The following is a 19226-nucleotide window of genomic DNA, read 5'->3' on the forward strand; positions in this document are numbered from 1 at the left end:
AAACCACCACACAGACCTCCCCCTCCCCACCCCCAGCCCCGCCTGCCCCAGCCCCGCCGCCGCCGCCGCCGCCGAAACTCTTGGGCCTCCGGCAGCCCAGACCCCTCACCATCAGCTCGCCTTGCCCCTCGCCCGCTCGCGCGCCCCCGGCAGCAGCACCATGTTGAATCGCGTCCCCGGGCTGAGCCGCCTCAGCCGGCGGCGCTGAGAGGCGGGCGAGAGCCGGGCCACGGGGAGGGAGGGAGGGAAGGAAGGGGTGGGGGCCGCGCTCGCCCCGCGGCTTCGCGCGGATCCGGCAGTCGCCTGCCCCTCTAGTTTCGCTCCGATTTCTTTAAACTTTTTTAGAAATTCCCCTCCCTCCTTCCCTCCTCTCCCCCTGGCCTCCTGCTCCCTCCTTCCCCTCCTCCTCCTCCTCCTCCCCCTCCCTCCCTCCCTCCCTGCGCCGCCGCCGCCGCCGCCGCCGCCGCCGCCGCCGCCACCGCCGGCCCATGACTGAGCCCCGCCGCCGCCGGCCGAGGAATGGGCTCCGGGCTCTGGTAGGAAGCGCTGGGAGCGGGGGGCGCTTTTAAAACACCGATCTGGGTTTTTTAAAAACCTCCTTTGAAAAAATAATGGCAAACTCGACGGGGAAGGCGCCTCCGGACGAGCGGAGAAAGGGACTCGCTTTCCTGGACGAGCTGCGGCAGTTCCACCACAGCAGAGGGTGAGAGCAGAACCGGGGGGGCAGCGCCGGGGCGAGCCGGGGCGAACGGGGCTCTCCCGCCCGGGCCGGGCACGGGGTCCCGGCTGACAAGTGCGGGGCTTTCTCTCTCCCGCAGGTCGCCTTTTAAAAAAATCCCTGCGGTGGGTGGGAAGGAGCTGGATCTTCACGGTCTCTACACCAGAGTCACTACTTTAGGCGGATTCGCGAAGGTGAGTGGAAGTTTTAATTTGTATTTCCCTCTCGCTGGCCTCCTCCAAAAAGTCTCCTTTGACCCCGGAGTGGGCGCTTGGGGCTGGGGGGGTGGCCCGCAGGGGCAAAAGGCGTTCTTTTCGCTCCCAGCCGGTGGCACGGAGGCGGACGGCGGCGGGGCTGTTTTTGGCCTGGTGGCTCGCGTGCGCGCGGCGGGCGCGGGGCTCCGGCGGGCGGGCGGCCCGGCGCCGGCTCGCGCCCTGCCCGGTGCCCGGTCGGGCCGGCAGGGTCTGAGCGCCGTGGCGGGGAGTGCGGGCGTGCGGGGCGCCAGCCTGAGCCCCGCGCCCGCCCCGCGCCCGCGCCGCCCGCCCGCTCGCTCGCGAGTCAGCTCTGCCGCCGCTGCCGCTCTAGCACAGGCGGAGACACAGAGACACACAGACTCTGAGAGCAGTTTTCGTGCAACTCAAAATTAGCGCGGGCAGGTTTAACATCGATAATCGGCTGCGAAATGATCCCGGCAGCCGGGGGCACAGCCTCGGCCCCGTCGCCCTCGGTTTATACAGCTAACAAAAGAAACCAGGACCTGTCTCCAAATAGCCATCTTAGGCTTCAAGGCTAGGCAGAAGCTGTAGGCCTCAAAGAAGGGCCTATGGAGATGGATAGATCTGGGAGAGGGATCGGAATCGGCCCTGGCCCTGGCCCCCCCAGAACCCGCGGACGTCGCTGTCCGGAACTGTATTGATCCTTTTGAACTTTTTTTTTTTTTTTTTTTTTTTTTTTTTTTTAGTGTAAACGGACCGCGTTGAGATTTAAAAGGGGGCGACAGAGGGACTTGCGATTGGTTATTGTCCGGGCTTCAAAAACAAAACAAACCCACCAACCCCCCCCATCCAAACAAAACAAGTGGTATTAAATACAGGGCTCTCTGGTGAAAACACAGTGATTCAAGAAGCCCTTGCTTAGGAACTCTTACCGATCGATCCGAAACACCCACTGATGCCTTAGGTATCTACAGATCTCTGTAGAATGGGTATTTATTTCATAGTTAGGTTAAGATTTTCTTAGATTGTTCACTTTCAGACAAGCGTGCCTGTGTTTTACCAGGTTTCTGAGAAGAATCAGTGGGGAGAAATTGTTGAAGAGTTCAACTTTCCCAGAAGTTGTTCTAACGCTGCCTTTGCTTTAAAACAGTATTACTTGCGGTGAGTAGTAGTGACTTTTCCATAGTATTTGGAAATAAGGGACTTATGGAGAGATTTGTTTTTAGCAAAACCAAAAGCAAACCTTGCACACCAAACAGTTCTTAAGCTCTTGTTCATTTCAGACTGAGACAAATTTAATATAAATAAAGTGAGATTGTAGGAAGGTGAAAGTTTTCCTCACTAATTTCAGGATCGTTTACGTTTTTCATACAAAATCATTACAGGTGACACCCTAGCCCCAATCTTGGTAAACATTCTTTTGTGACATTGTTATTGATCGCTTGATATTCACTGAGGGGCAGAAAGGTGATGCTTAGTAAAAGACTTAAGATAGTTAATGAAACTTTGTAGCCTTTGGGAAAATTTTTTTCTTTGTTTTGGAAAGTCCTTTAGTTTTAAAAATTCTGACTTTAAGAATTTTTTTTTAAATGAAACTTCTTGTTTGGAACAGTGTCATTGAATAGGTTTTTCAGTAGAATATTCCTACATGGCATAACATGTTGGTGGCTTAGGTCACCAGGATTGTTTTGATAATTTTGGTTGAATTTTCAGTGACTTAAAAACGTTCAAAAGGATTATTATATCTTTAGGGAAACGGGGATACTATGAAATGGGATACTATAATCTGGATTTTCTTTCATTCTCCCTCTTCTTTTTTGACTGCTTATTCGACAAAGTTAAATTTCTTATTCAGTTGGTATGTGATACAGTCTAGATGATATATTTTGTGATCTAGTGTTATTTTTTCGCTTCTAGTTTTTCTTCTAGGAATACTTTCATATTGTAATTTATCATGAGGCTGTGTTTTATTTTTAATGTTTACTTACCCTTAGAGGATCCTAAGTTAGTTGGTGTTATTTAAAACTAAAATGATATTCTTTGTATTTACTGATTTTTAATAGTGATATTACAGGCCTTTTTTTGTAAGGTGGCTTCTGCATAATTTGAGTTTTGCATTTATTATTGCTTCAGATGCGCTCAGTTATTGTGTATTACGTTCAGCATTCTGAAATAGGAAATGCAGTAATTGCACAGGTGTACTTTCTATTGGCTATCTTAGATTGACTTCAGGCTTGAAGCTGGAGTTCACAGAACTTTGTGAGTAGTTATTGAGTTACACAGGAAGTCTAGAAAATATTAAATATGGTTAATTGTCATCTATTGTGTGTGTGTGATGGCATTTGTGTCAGAGTACATTTTAAAATAAAGGGCTACATAAAAAAAAAATTAATCTCCAAAACTGTTGAGTTAGTAGTGGGGTGAGAAATAGAGAGTTTTATATTCATCGTGACATTCATTTGGTCATTTCTATTTATGATATTGAGAGCAACATTTTAATACATATTCTGGTTTTATGTTTTTATCAGCTTAAAACATTTGAATTTTGGACTGTTTGAAATACGTATTTTTGAAGTTTTGCTTCATATTTCTTAGCTTGATTGACTTAAATTTTATAACCAGAAAGTACTATAGAATATACATGATTCATGAGATGTATATTTTTCTGAAGAGTTTACATTCATACTAATAGTTTTAGCATAATCAAATTAATATCTAGGCTTTCATTTTTTTAACAAAAGTTAATTATAAATATTGTTTTTCCAGTTGTCATTTTTATCTTGGGAGGATATCATTGATTATAGGTACTGTTTTTAACTATATAGTTTCAACATTGTAAGTATTTACATTGTCTTCAGATCAAATTGGGCTTTATGCTCTTATTAGAAGCTGCTTTTTGAACTATGTCCTTAGTTAAACTTGTTTTTCCCTCATATGTCACTCTCTAGATTTGTTTTTACAGGGTTGTAACTAGGCTACTAGGAAAAAAGTTGAAGCATTTGTTTTGGAAAATAAAACCATGTGAAGATTTGCATGGCTTGTAAAGAAATACAAAAGAAATATGCTGATCAAAACTTAGGTACTACCAACCTTGAAAGAATTTTTTCCTGGTGGTCTAATATTGCACAGTAAGAGGATATATATGATGCTGGCTTTTACACCTTCCTCTGAAAAATCTTAATTGGCAGACAGAATGCCAAGTAACAGTAATTCTGTTACCTACCCATAAGATTGGGTCTTCATAGTAAGAAATAGTAATCAAGTGACTTGATAAGTTATGTCTTTGCTACATCAGATTGAATATCATCATTACTGATGAGCAGATAATGCAGTGTATTTTTTAAATTACAAGTGGAATAATTTTTTAATATGAACTGCTTTTTCATTTGACCTACTGTAAGACTGTCATTATGTGTTAGTTCTCCTTTACAAGTTTAATATTTGCTCACATTTCCCTGTAAGTTTGCTATTAATTGGGTAGATGGCTGTTACCCTAGGGTTTTATGATGTATCTTCATAATATTAGATATTTAAATTAGGAAAAGCAAACTAGTATGCTGGCCATGTATATTCTAATAGTGTTTTGTAATTTTTGATACAAATATTGACAGTCATTAAATACAGACTTGAGTATTAATGGTCTGCCAGAAGTTAGCTCAATTGTCTCAAACATACATTTATTCATTATAGCTTGTCTACAAAAATTTCTCAAAGTCTAAAATTGAAAATGCAGTTGATTATTTTAACATTGGCATTTAATTTTTACAAATGTGTCTGCCTCTATCAACGTATCTCACTTACTCCATAAATGTATATACCTATTGTGTACCCACACACAAAAAATTAAAAATTAAAAAAGTGCTTACAGATAATGTAAAAGCAGTCTGTTTAAAAATCGGAGGCCAGGCGTGGTAGCTCACACCTGTAATCCCAGCACTTTGGGAGGCCGAGGCAGGCAGATTACCTGAGATCAGGAGTTTGAAACCAGCCTGGCCAACATGGAGAAACCCCGTGTCTACTAAAAATAGAAAAATTAACCTGGCATGGTGGCACATGCCTGTAATCCCAGCTACTTGGGAGGCTGATGCAGGAGAATTGCTTGAGCGTGGAGACGGAGGTTGCAGTGAGTGGAGACGGTGCCACTGCACTCCAGCCTGGCCGACAGAGCGAGACTCTGTCTCAAAATAAATAAATAAATAAATAAATAAATAATTGGATATTAATCATCTGCAATGTTTATGCACTTTATTTTCCTGTAGTTCCTTTTCTTGGCATGTACATCTCAATGTGTTCCACAAATGTTTATTATTAGGATAGTCCTGTAGTATGAAAGGATAAGGTATAATTTCCCACATTTTGTAGATGGAGAAATTAAAGTACCAAAAATAAAATTAAATGGCTTTGGGAACATTCATTAATTGGACCAAAATATTGTGTTCATGACATGTGTTCAATAATATTTGGAAATTACTTATGGTTAAATTTATGCCCAAGTATATCTTTGCCTAATGTGTTCCATATTTACTTGGTGGATTTTAATTTTTTGTCCTGTTTTGTTGTTGAAATTGGGGGACAATTTGCTAGTCTTATCGGGGTTAAGAATTTGAAGTTTTGGTAAGAAGATTTAGGTAAATATTTCAAATACTTAAAAATTTTGTTTTTGCTTACTGATGCCAATATTACAGCTATAGTCAAGGTTAACTTGATGTTTCCTTTATAAAACTTGATTTTTTGGAAAGGGGGTGAAATATCTTGGACATTAAAAATTTATTGTACAAAACTATATGTTACTAGTTTTCTGGCACTGAAATATTAATTTCTTTTTGTATGTACCTACCTTTAGAATAGTCAGAAACTTAATTGTAGAGTTATGTTTACCATAGTACATTTTCAATTGCATTGTGAATTTAGTCTATTTTTTTTTCTTGGGGGGTAAAGCTCTTTCTTAAATTACACCATTTGAGTGAGTTTACATTAGTTAGTTAAATGGAATGAATACACTGATGTGTTCTCTAGTTAGTGTCCACCATATAGGTCAATTCTTTTAAGAGAAAGCCTTAAGTAAATAAACACTGAGTTTGTAAATTTCTAAACGGAACTGAATAAACTGATTGCCCTTCTTATTCAAGGAAGGAAGATAAAAGTTTATGGAGATTGGAAGATAAATATATCAATAAATTATTCATACATGTATTTCAAATTTAACTTTATAAACTGTATCTCGTGTGTGTGTGTGTGTGTGTGTGTGTGCGTGCGTGCGTGCCTGCATACACAGGGGTCTTGCTTTGTTGCTCATGCTAGTCTTAAATGCCTGGCTTCAAGGTATCCTTCCTCTTCAGCCTTCCAGAGTGCTGGGATACAAAAGTGAGCCACTGCGCCTGGCAGTGTATCCATTTTAAAAAACAAAAAACCTGATTTTGATATTTTCTGATATTCTGTTACATTTTTAAAGGACATGCAGACTTGTTGAAAGGAAGAACAGAAAGTGGAGAAAATTCAAAGACTGATCAAAGCTCAGCTAGGTTAGTGTTACGTCTTAGAATTCATGTTTTTAGAGCTTACATTGCGTAAAGTAGAAATAAATTGAGTTCTTTCTAAGATAGATAGTTTTTACCGAGGTTACAAATTTTCCTGAGGATACAAAATGAGAACATTATAATTCCCAAAAATGTTTATATGCTTTTCTTTTGCAGTTAAATTTTCTACCTTGGCTGTTAACTAAGATGTCTATTTCTGAATAGAACACTCTTTTATATTCCTATCTCTGCTCTGTTGTGGATTCAATATTTTCGTAGTTGATCACGTGTGAAATCTATAATGTCTTTGATAGAAAAGTATATTGTGGCCGGGCGCAGTGGCTCATGCCTGTAATCCCAACACTTTGGGAGGCCGAGGCAGGCGAATCACATGGTCAGGAGATCGAGACCAGCCTGGCTAACACACTGAAACCCCATCTCTACTAAAAATGCAAAAAATTAGCCGGGCGTGGTGGCATGCACCTGTAGTCCCAGCTATTTGGGAGGCTGAAGCAGGAGAATTGCTTGAACCTGGGAGGCGGAGCTTGCAGTGAACTGAGATCGTGCCACTGCACTCCAGCCTACGTGACAGAGGGAGACTCCGTCTGGGAAAAAAAAAAAAAAAAAAGCATATTGCTACTAGATATTTTATATTCTCAAACTGAATGAAATTAGAAGTTGCAAGGGAAGGAAAAACAAAGTTTTAACTGCATTTCATTAGTCAGCGAGCAGGTACTTAATATATGTTTTTAGATAAAGTATTTACAAGTTTTAATTATATTGTGAAGGTGCTTATTGGGCAGTTTCCAGCCCTACTAAAGTTTAATGGTGAAAATGGATTTTGTCTGAATTGGGAGGGACATAGAGGATAAATGGAGCAGACGGGTGGGGATGAGGGGATTCTCTTTTTGCTTCTTTGATCACCACACTCTTTAGTATTCAGGGCCAACTAGAGTTTGCTCTAGAAACACTAGTTTTCCAGAAATGTTAATATATTTCCGTGAAAAGAAGACCAAATGAACTTGAGCAAAGGCTAAACTTGGGTTACTTTATTGCAGGATTTCTTAGAGACTTTATTTTGCTAATGTGTATTGTGGATCTGTAGAAATTTTGGAGACACACTATTACTTCTCTTCCTTGTAGTAAATAGTGTTTCACCAGTGTTTCACTCCACAGTAAATAGTGAAACACCATGGCCAAAACTGCAATTACTTGTGCACCAACCTAAGAGATGCACAACTCTACATTTTCTACTGTTTAAACTATAGTGTGATAAAAGAAATAACAAAAAATATTTTTCTGTTTTAAAACAAATTTTACTTGTGCTTGGATACTTTCTGTGTATTCATTATGTTGTGAATTGATAATTCATTTGAGTAAATACATTGCAATAAACTTGCTGCAATGGAAATCTCTTGGTGATGTCTAGGAATAGCTATCACATTCTGAATTGTTGATCAAAAATGATAAATCCATATTCCATTAATAACTAAGTCAGTGTTTGCAGGGCTTCACTCCCATCTTACTGCCATAGAAATTTTTGATGGAGCCCCAGGGAGAATTTACTGGTTTTGATGTTTTGGCTGCTGCCTTTCCCCTTCCCCCGCCCTTTTTTTCCCCATTATACCATTGATTTGGAGTAAAGGGGTCAATTTGTTCTTTAGACTGTCTTAAATTCTGGCTTTGATTGCTTTCTTTTGGTGTCAATTAACTTGTTCCTCTATCCCTCATACGTATTTGCTGAAAAGTGATAGATCTAAAGGTTAATAATATTCAGATTCAATATTTTAGGCATACTTAATAGGTAGTGCTGTGCTTTTCATCATATCATGAGGCATATAATGTTTAGTTGTGCCCTTTCAGTGATGCTGAGAGTGAACAGTGGTTTTAGGTATTAATAATTTGATTAATATGTATTTCTAAAAAGAATGCTCCAGGTGATTCTTAAGTACACTGAAGTTTGAGAACAGTTGATCTAAGTATTGTAATGAAACCAATTTAGTTGCTGAGATGACTAGTTTAACATGGCATGAACATGTTGGTCAGGATTATATCCAAAACAAAACCTCTAGGTGACATCTGGTCTAGGGGCACCTGCTCAAGCTGCACCTGTCATCTCTGACCAGAGCTTGGACACACCTTATACTTTGTCTCTGGACTCCAGAGAAGGTAACAAGGGCTCCACTGTAGTTAAGGGAAAAGAAGAGTAAATGAACTACCAAATTCTAACTTATCCTAAGTGTGTTTATGTAATTTGGATTTTTAAAAATTAATTAAGAGTAAGTGTTCCTCAATTATCCCTAATTGGAGAATTTTCTTTATGTATTTTTTTTTTCCTCATAGGATTTTACTATATTCTTTCCAAATGGGGTACCATTTGTTTTACTGAATTTGCTGGATGCTTGTTATCTTTGTGAGATTTTTGTTGGTCTATCCTGGTATTTCATAGTAGAGTTAACATGTATAAATTCCTGTGAAAATAATAATACTAACAATAACCTGTTTTGTTTAATGTTCACTAGCTTTGTTTTTCAAAACATTTTCATATGGGAGATTTTATTTATTTATTTTTATTATTTTTGAGACGGAGTTGCTCTCTGTCACTCAGTCTGGAGTGCAGTGGCATGATCTCGGCTCACTGCAGCCTCCGCCTCCCGGGTTCCAGCGATTCTCCTGCCTCAGTCTCCTGAGTAGCTGGAATTACAGGCGTGTGCCACCATGCCCGGCTAATTTTTGTATTTTTAGTAGAGATGGGGTTTCAGTTGGGCAGGCTGGTCTACAAACTCCTGATCTCAGGTGATCCACCTGTCTCGGCCTTCCAAAGTGTTGGGATTACAGGCGTGAGCCACTGCGCCCGGCCAGTGGGAGATTTTATTTTTATCATTTCAAATTTCAGAAATAATTGTGTTATTTAATCTTAGAAAAAATAACAATTAGAAAAAGTATTCTCTCTTTGTGTGTGTGTGTGTGTGTGTGTGTGTGTATATGAAAGCAAGGGAAAAAATTCTTTATGCCACCCAAACTTTTTCTCTTCCTGGGGCATATGGGCTACTTTTTTTTTTTTTTTTAAGGCTTTAGGTTATATCCAACTGCCAGCCTTAAATGTCAGCCATAATTGCTAGTCAGGAAAGGATATTTTACGTATTTTCAGACCATTCTTTCCCTACTGCACCTTCCCATTCCCTTCCCTGCTGATAGTGCTAATAGACCTGCTATACATTTTACAGAGTATTGTCTTTTTTTTCTTCTCTCTCTTTTTTTTTTTGAGACAGAGTTTCGCTCTTGTTGCCCAGGCTGGAGTACAGTGGTGTGATCTTGGCTCACTGCAACCTCCCCCTCTTGGGTTCACGTGATTCTCCTGCCTCAGCCTCCCAGGTAGCTGGGATTACAGGTGCCCGCCACCGTGCCCAGCGAATTATTTTGTTTTTTTTTTTTGTTTTTTTAGTAGAAATGGGGTTTCACCTTGTTGGCCAGGCTGGTCTCAAACTCCTGACCTCAGGTGATCCACCCGCCTCGTCCTCCCAAAGTGCTGAGATTACAGGCCTCCCAAAGTGCTGAGATTATAGGCGTGAGCCACTGCGCCCGGCCAGAGCATTGTCTTATAAATAATCCTACATTATCCGTAGTTGCTATTAATCTTCATGCAGGTATATTCCATGTTCCAGGTGTGCTTAGCTTTTATTTCTATCAGTAAATAATTTTTAAAACCATATAATTGGGATAAAATATAAAGTTACTTTTTATGAAAAATTCAAGTAAGGTTGTGTAATCTATTGTTTGGATATACATCTTATTGTAAAATATGGCCAGATTCCATAATTCTGGTCTTTCTGAGTTCTTACTGTTATACTTGATAAATATTTATGTATAGTGCCCAGTGGTCAATTGCTGTGTGCACAAAGATGATGTTTACTATATAATACGTATCTTTCATGGTCAAGTGTTTTTGCGTGAAATTTTATTCTGTCTCTATGCTAGCCCAGTGATTAATTTTAAATAAATAAAATGTTAATATAAACATACATGAGATCAGTGGGAACATTCTTCTATTAAAATATGTCAAAGAAGAGACGATAGCTAGGGCCCTGTCCAGAAAATACCTAATTTGTAATATATTAAAAGTGGGATGAATTTAAATTTTTCAGTAGTAAGGCTCAGGTTGATCACACGTTTCATAATGGTTCATAGAGTAAGTGAATTTGCAATATGCTTGAGCTCAGATCAGACCGCATAGAACTTCATAAACAGTAGTTAGTGCCTTAGAGTAACTTGTACCTCCAAGTATGCTTGCAAATAATAGGTGGTCTGTCAAGAGTTCTTAAGTGGTTTGGTATAATTTTTAGTTTATACCATTAAAGAGTCAAACTTTTGAATTTCTGAGTTGTCTTTTCAGGTAGCCCCATATTGCAATGTAGTAATTCAATCTAGTAGTAAAAATGTATGTGATTTTTGATATAGTCCAGTTGAGAGAGAAATAGTGAATCCATCATTTTCCTTTTTTTTTTTTGCCATGTTTTTCCTTTTCAAAATTGTTAAATTTCCTTTGCTATCTAAATGTGAACTTTTGCTTATACTTCCTGTAGATCAACCAATTATTTTGCCACATTTGCTTTTTATTTTTCTTTTTATATGTGATGGTGTGCACACTCATACACACACTATCACATATAAAAAGAAAAATATAAAGCAAATGTGGCAAGTGCATGTGTGTTTATATATACAGATACACACATACTATCACTGTCATTTATTCATTGGATATTATTACAGTATAATATTTTTTATTTATATATTTTATTGCCTAACAGTAAAATCATTCTCTAATGTAACAATGGACAGTTATTACATTCAGAAACATTAACATGGATAAAATTGTATTCTCTATTATGTAGACCTTAAATCAAATTTTAACAATTATCCCAAAGATGTCTTTTATAGCAATCATATCCCCCAACCCCATTCGTTATCTTTTATTGCAAGTAGTTATATCTCTAGTTCTTCAGCCTTTTTGTGTCTTTTGTGATGTTACCATTTTGAACTGTACAGGCCAAAAGTACTATAAAGTTCGGATTTGTCTAATATTTTTTCAGGATTTAAGTTTGGCATTTTTGGCAAGAGACATGTCACTTTCTCCCATTATTGCCGAGATTAAGGTGGTGTCCTCCTGATTTCTCCACTGTAAAGTTACCATTTTCTCTTTTCGAATTAATGAGTAATCTGTAGCGACATACCTTGAGACCCTATGAAACTATCTTGCTTACCATCAAACTGTTACCCAATAGTTTTAACATCCACTGATGGTTTGGGCTTGAATCAGTTATTGATATGATACTTGTATTTATTTGTGCTTGAATCAGTTATTAATATGATACAAGCATTTTATGATGCTTGTTTTCTAACTCTATCATTTCTTTTACATTTATTTGTGTTTTGAGACAGGGTCTCTTTCTGTCTCAAAACACCCAGGCTGGAGTATAGTGATACAATCACGGCTCATTGCAGCCTTGACCTTCCAGCTCAAGCCATCCTCCCACCACAGCCTCCCAAGTAGCTGGGACTACAGGCCCATGCCACCCTGCCCAGCTAATTTTTTGTAGTTTTATAGAGACAGGGTTGTGCTGTTTTGCTCAGGCTGGTCTCAAACTTCTGGGCTTAAGCAATCCATTTGCATTGGCCTCTAAAGTGTTAGGATTATAGGCATGAGCCGCTGCTCCTGGCCCCTTTTACATTTTTTAGTTGATAGTCTCCAGTAAGAGAAATATTTTCATTCTTATTTATTTGTTAGATTTTTATGTTATGCATTGGTTAAAATCTATCATTGTTATGCATTTTGTTGCTTAGATTTGGCCAGTGAGAGCCCTTTTAAGCTGGCTCCTTTATTGTTTTAACATGTGTCTATTATTGTTGAGCTCTTCCTTTTTGACAAAATAAGATCTTCCAGGGTCTACTTGTGTTTTGCCTACCCAGTTCTAGAATCATCTATTTCTCTGAAAATCCTGATTCCGTTTAGTGTGGAATGGTATATAGAAACCAAGATCAAGGTGGTAGGTGTGTTCATTGCTACTGGGTTATTTTTTCTTCTAGGCCCTTTTAGAGAACAGAGCTGGGGAAAAAATTATTTTATCTGTAAATACATTTATTTTGAAAATCAGGAGGCTATGCTGATACTTCTAATTGCACTCCATACCAGTTAGTTTGTTCTTTTCCTTCTTCCATTCCATGTATCTTCCTTAACCTTCAGTAAGAATCCTAGTTCTCTACCATAGTATATATATTCATCTTCTCAGTTCTTCTGTCCATATAGAATACTTCCAGAATTGTTATCCCACAACAAACAACAAACCTACCAAGTAGCTACGTATTTGTTTAAAGTTCTTTTTGTGTTTAGACTGAAGATATATTGTTAAAAGTACAGACATGCACTGTGTAAAATGTTTTGGTAAAAGATGGACTGCATATATGACTGTGTTTTCATAAGAATATAATATTGTAGTTTTACTGTACCTTTTCTGTGTTTAGATATGTTTAGATACATGAATATTTAATATTGTATTATAGTTGCCTGTAGTATTCGGTTCAGTAACATGCTGTATAGGTATGTAGCTTAGAGCAGTGGGCTATGCCTTATAGCCTAGGTATGTAGTAGACTATATACCATCTAGGTTTGTGTAAGCGCAGCCTATGATGTTTGTTGAATTATGAAATTCAACAAATTTTATTTATGAATATGTAAAACACATAAGATTAAACCTAGTTTCCCTTCCTAAAATGAAGCTCATTAAAAATATATATTTTGCCTTTTTTCGCCTCATATATCTTGAAAAATCACTAAGTTCATAGAATCTCATTATTATTTTGTTTTGGCAGCTGCATTATGTTCCATCGTGTAGCTATATCCTAGTTTATTCAACCAGTTCCCTACATAATGGCACTTAGATTGTTTCCAATGTTACTGTAGTAAATAATGTCATCTGAATAATCTGTAAATCTTAGTAACTTTATGCAAGCCTATTTTCAAATTATTGCAGCTGTGTCTTTAGAGTTAATTACTAAAGTGGGGATTGAAGCGGCAATCGAGGAATAAATGCACATGTAGTTTTGTTAAATATTGCCAAATTCCCTTTGTAGGAGAGAACTTTTTTGCATTGCTACCAACAGTATATGAAAATACCTGTTTTCCACAACTTTGCTGTGTTGTCTGGCTTGTTAAATTTTTCTAATATGGGGGATTAAGACATGGTATCTCATTATATTTTAATTATTGAGGCATTACAGCATGTTTGTTTTTTAAAGAGATTGAGTTAGCCGGGCACGGTGGCTCATGATCCCAGCACTTTGGAAGGCCAAGGGGTGGGGGGGGGGGTTGGATCACGAGGTCAGGAGTTCGAGACCAGCCTGGCCAAGATGGTGAAACTCTGTACTAAAAAAAAAAATGATAATAATAATAATAATACAAAAATTAACCAGGTGCTGTAGTGGGCACCTGTAATCCCAGCTACTTGGGAGGCTGAGGGAGGAGAAACGTTTGAATCCGGGAGGTGGAGGTTGTGGTGAGCCGAGATCGCACCACTGCCCTCTAGCGTGGGTGATGGAGCAAGACTCCGTCTCAAAAAAAAAAAAAAAAAAGTCGAATTTTACTGTGTTGCCCAGACTAGAGTGCAGCTATTCACAGGCGCAGTCATAGTATATGACAGCATTGAACTCTTACTTTCAAGCAATGATCCTGCCTCAGCCTCCTGAGTAGCTGAGACTACAGACATGCACCACTGTGCCTAGCCTTTTTAACATGTTTTAATCTTTGATAGTGCCAATCCCATCTCCTAGTTCTTTTTTACAAGGTTATTCTTTAATGTTTATTTTTCCATGTGTACTTTAGTATCAGTTTGTTCTAGTTCCAGAAAAAAAAGCTTGTTAGTCTTTTTATGGGGGTTGCATTAAATTTATAAGTTGGAGAACTGATTTTGTGATGATACTGAGTTGACCTATCAAAGAGCAATGGAAGTCTTTCCACTTGTTCACATCTTTTTGTGTCATTCAGAGCCTAAAGTTTTCTTTATATAGGGTTTGAACATTTCTTTTTTTTTTTTTTTTTTTTTGAGACGGAGTCTCGCTCTGTCGCCCAGGCTGGAGTGCAGTGGCCGGATCTCAGCTCACTGCAAGCTCCGCCTCCCGGGTTTACGCCATTCTCCTGCCTCAGCCTCCCGAGTAGCTGGGACTACAGGCGCCCGCCACCTCGCCCGGCTAGTTTTTTGTATTTTTTTTAGTAGAGACGAGGTTTCACCGTGTTAACCAGGATGGTCTCGATCTTCTGACCTCGTGATCCGCCCGTCTCGGCCTCCCAAAGTGCTGGGATTACAGGCTTGAGCCACCGCGCCCGGCCGGGTTTGAACATTTCTAAAGTTTATCCTTAGGGATGTTGTTATTGTTGTTGCTATTGAAAATGTGGTTTTCTTTTTCATGTTTTCTTATTCATTATCGTTTATTTATATAAAAGCTGTTGAATTTTTATATTTTCTAACCTGCCGCCTTACTAAATTGTTTTATAGTTTTGATTGTATGATTTTCTTTTTCTTTTTTTTTTTTTTTTAGAATTTTACCTCTATACTTGCGTGTCATCTACAAATAGGGATTGTTTTACTCTTCTAAGTTACGCCTCAAATTACTTTCTTTTGTCTAATCGCATTGGCCAGTATATCCATACAATGTTAAATAGTAAGGAAAATGGAAACATCTTTTCTTTGCCTTGTTGCTGACCTTAGTTTGATGCTTCTAACATTTCCTCATTGAGTAAGATACTGCCCGCTATACATTTTGATACAATCTTAACTATTGACTTTTTTTTTAATAATCCTGTGATATATGAAAGTATTCATCTGTTTATTTAATGAGTGGTATTATTAGACTTAGAAATCAGATTTAGTGGTATTTTTTGTGTTATCTACTAGAGTTTAGTTTCTATTTTTTTAATCCATAGATATTATCTATATTTAAGAGAGGGGCTAGTGATGAACATTACATTGTAAAAATTCAATTTTTGCATCTTATATTTGAATATGAATGTTTCTTATGTTTCAAGAATTTAACACAAAAATACAAGTCAGCTACAGTGCTAACTGATAAATCTGGAGGAAAATTACCTTTCTTATTCTATCTATGAAATAGTTTTTGCTCTTTTGTTCTTTGCTGGCCATTGATTACATTACTTGATATTTTGAAATAAGGCAATAATTTAAATTATTGCTTGATTTTTATATTCTCAAGATGAGAAATAATTATTTTAGTCTTATAAGTCTTCATTATAGGTTAATGAACCCCCTAAAGAAGAAAAGCAAATTTGAACTTTAATCACAGTCAGAAATCTTATGTTTGTTTGGGTGAATCCATTTAAATTCATCAATGCCAAATTAATTGTGTTATGTTTTTACATAATATATTTGATCTTCATGATTAATCATAATTCGGTTATTGAAAAAATCTTCCTAGTTTTGAGAATTGCTTGGAACATCCCTCCTTCTTTGGTCCCCTCTTTATAAACTATGGAGGTTAGCTTAAGAGTGTGTGTGTGTGTGTGTGTGTGTAGGCACGTGTGTGTGTAAGCAACACTCTTTAGAGTTTTAAGCAGACTGTTTGGTGATTTATTGATAGTTCTTGCTCATAACCAGTCTTATGGGAATTTACCAAGGTTTACATATTTATGGGGCTGAGTTGAAGTGGATATTAGCTATTGTATACGAACTTAATATTTTGTAGAAGCCCAGTAGTATAGCTTTCAGCACCTGAAAATTTAGATTCCTAAAGACAGGAACAAGAAGTGTGTAGTTAGCTATAATTGGATATGGCTACTGAATCTATTTGTTGATTTGTAGTATCATCAGTCTTAATACTAGAAGGTATTTTAAGAAGATGGTCTAGCCCTCTGCTTTCTGGAAAGGTAGAAAATAAGGATACTTTTTCAGGTAGACCTGCGTGGGATAATTGACTTGCCTAAGATCATTACTACTGAATTATGGAAGGGAAAAGTAGAAACCAAATCAGAGCTGCATTTATTATACTAATCACTCCATTCTGTTTAAAAAGGAATAATTGTAGAAGACTATCAGAGATTTCTTTGCTATATAAAACAGGGCCTTTATCGTTATTATTTTTGAGACAAAGTCTCACTATGTCACCCAGACTGGAGTGCAGTGGCGCAATCTCGGCTCACTGCAACCTCCACCTCCTGGGTTCAAGTGATTCTCATGTTTCAGTCTCCTGAGTAGGTGGGACTACAGACACACAACAACATGCCTAATTTTTTTGTATGTTTAGTAGAGACAGGGTTTCGCCATTTGGCCAGGCTGTTCTCGAACTCCTGGCCTCAAGTGATCTGCCCACTGTGGCCTCCCAAAGTGCTGGGATTATAGGCATGAGCCACTGCGGCTAGCCTGGTTTTATGTTAAAGATGATTCTGCTGACTTATGCTAAGAGAGAAAAAACACTTTTTACTGCAAATATTCTTTATTTCAAATATTTTACTTATAAAAACCTAAACTTACATATTTGATAAAGCTTATATATTTGATAATTTTTTTTTTTTTTAAATAACCAGGGATACTCATTTAAAGTTTAGTCTGGTACATTATTTTTTAGATGGAGACCTCTACTGGAAGTATGAAGTAATAGATAAATTCTGTGGTTTTTTTTTCCCCCCCTTTGGAGACAGGATCTTGCTCTGCCACCCAGGCTGGAGAATGAAGAGTAGTGATGCAATCATGGTTCACTGCAGCCTCAACCTTCTTGGCTCAAGTGATCCTCCTACCTCAGCCTCCCTAGTAGCTAGGACTACAGGTGTGTGCCACCATACCCGACTGATGTGTAAAGTTTTTGTGGAGACCAGGGCTGTCTGTGTTGCCCAGGATGGTTTCCAACTCCTGGCCTCAAGTTATCCTCTTGGCTTGGCCTCCCAAAGTGTTGGGATTGCAGACGTGAACTACCCACCCAGCCTGATTCTATTACGGTAAAATATCTAGACAAAGGGATAGTAGGGAGATATGTTTTAAAAACAGTCAATGTAACATATCCTAAAGTTTTTTTTAAAAAGTATTTTTCTTATGAAACTTTAATAGTATACTTTTGGTTTATGATACCATGTTGAATCTTTTAAAAAGCAGACTATTAAGTTTATATTTTTTTAGTTAACATTTATTTATTTTGCCATGTGCCAGGCATTGCACTGAGTGGTTACTCATTTCCTCTTCACACCTCCCTATGACATAGATACTGTTAATATCCTGATATTATAGATGAGAAAAACTATTATAGATGAGAAAAACAGGACAAAGGGGTTTAAGAACCTTGCTCAGGGTCACACAGTAAGTTCTGGACCTAGTATTTAAACCTGGGACATCTGGTTAATGGAACCTGTTTCTGGAACCTAGGCATGTTATACTGTCTTCCCCCAATTCACTTGAATATAATTTTATTTAAAAGTATTTGAAGATAAGGACTTGAAGGGAATAAAAATATGAAAATGGTTAGGGTAGTTGTGGGATTGTGGCTTTTTATTTTTATTTAAAAAATTCTTTAATGTATCTTTTTGTAATAACGTGTATGTTGCTATACAGTTTATAGTTTATTTTTACAAATATTTATCTTAGTGGATGTTTGCAACAACTCTATAAAATAGGTATTATCCTCTTTTGTAGATCAGGAAAAAACCCTGTAAGTACCGTTACTCGTGCAGAATTAGAGTTTAGTTTTGTGAGTTATAATGTACTGCTCCTATTTTACTATCAGAGTCTTGGGGGGAAGGATTTTTTTTAAATGGTAATGTACTTTTTGGCATCTGATACATTGCAGCTGAACTGAGTTAGGGTCTCCTGTCACTTGGGGAGCTTCTTATGAACTCAGGTGGGTATGGTAGGCCTCTCAGCAAATGGGAAATCTAATTTGGGAAATTCTGAAAGAATTGAAAATTTCTAACCTACGGAATTAATAGTATAGCATTTCATTTGTCTGGCCCTAAAGCTTAACATTTTTTGTGTGTGGTTTTATTAAACAAGCATCAAGAGTCAGTTATAGTTGTAGAATATTAATTAACATTGTGGTAAATGTATCATTTTGTGCAATTTTATGCAGTAAAGTTGTTTTTTAAAAAAATAGACGCTAATGTCTCCCTCTCTGTCTTTACATGCTACAAAATGAGACTAGAATCTTGTGTAGGGTACGATTTGACAGAGTAATACAGACATACCTGAGAGATGCTGTGGGTTTGATTCCAGACCACCACATTAATATATATTGTAGTAAAATGAGGATGAATTGTTTGGTTTCCCAGTGCATACAAAAGTTATGGTTACATTATACTGTAGTATATTAATTGTTCAATAGCATTATGTCTCAAATAACAATGTACGGCCAGGTGTGGTGGCTCAACGCCTATAGGCCCAGCACTTTGTGAGGCTGAGGCAGGAGGATTGCTTGAGGCCAGGAGTTTGAGACAACCTAGGCAATCTCAAACTGCCTAGTGAGTTTGAGACATAGCAAGACCCTGTCTCCACAAAAGAAAATGTTTTAAGTAGCTGGTTATGTTGGTGCGTGTCTGTGGTCCCAGATACTTGGCAGGCTGAGGTGGGAGGATTGCTTGAGCCTGAGAGGTTGAGGCTGCAGTGAGTCATGGTTGTGCAACTGGGCTTCATCTAGCCTGGACAATAGAATGATACCTTGTCTCAAAAAAAAAAAAAAAGGCCAGGCGCGGTGGCTCAAGCCTGTAATCCCAGCATTTTGGGAGGCCAAGAC

General features: G+C 38.2%; 1 protein-coding gene across 2 annotated transcripts in view; it reads left to right on the forward strand.

Moving 5' to 3' along the window:
- The first annotated feature begins 459 nt into the window (after positions 1-459).
- Positions 460-19226, forward strand: part of ARID2 (AT-rich interaction domain 2) — a 189404-nt gene continuing 170637 nt past the window's right edge. For both annotated transcript variants that reach the window (XR_012420153.1, XM_045365100.3), the window contains exons 1-3: positions 460-703; positions 819-912; positions 1997-2094. Coding sequence is in view for 1 of the 2 variants with exons in the window: in XM_045365100.3 (XP_045221035.1) it covers positions 612-703; positions 819-912; positions 1997-2094 (284 nt within the window). In the remaining variant the exon portion in view is untranslated. The remainder of the gene's footprint in view (positions 704-818; positions 913-1996; positions 2095-19226) is intronic.

The sequence above is a fragment of the Macaca fascicularis genome, chromosome 11, assembly GCF_037993035.2.
Source record: "Macaca fascicularis isolate 582-1 chromosome 11, T2T-MFA8v1.1".
In the NCBI taxonomy this organism is placed as follows: Eukaryota; Metazoa; Chordata; class Mammalia; order Primates; family Cercopithecidae; genus Macaca; species Macaca fascicularis.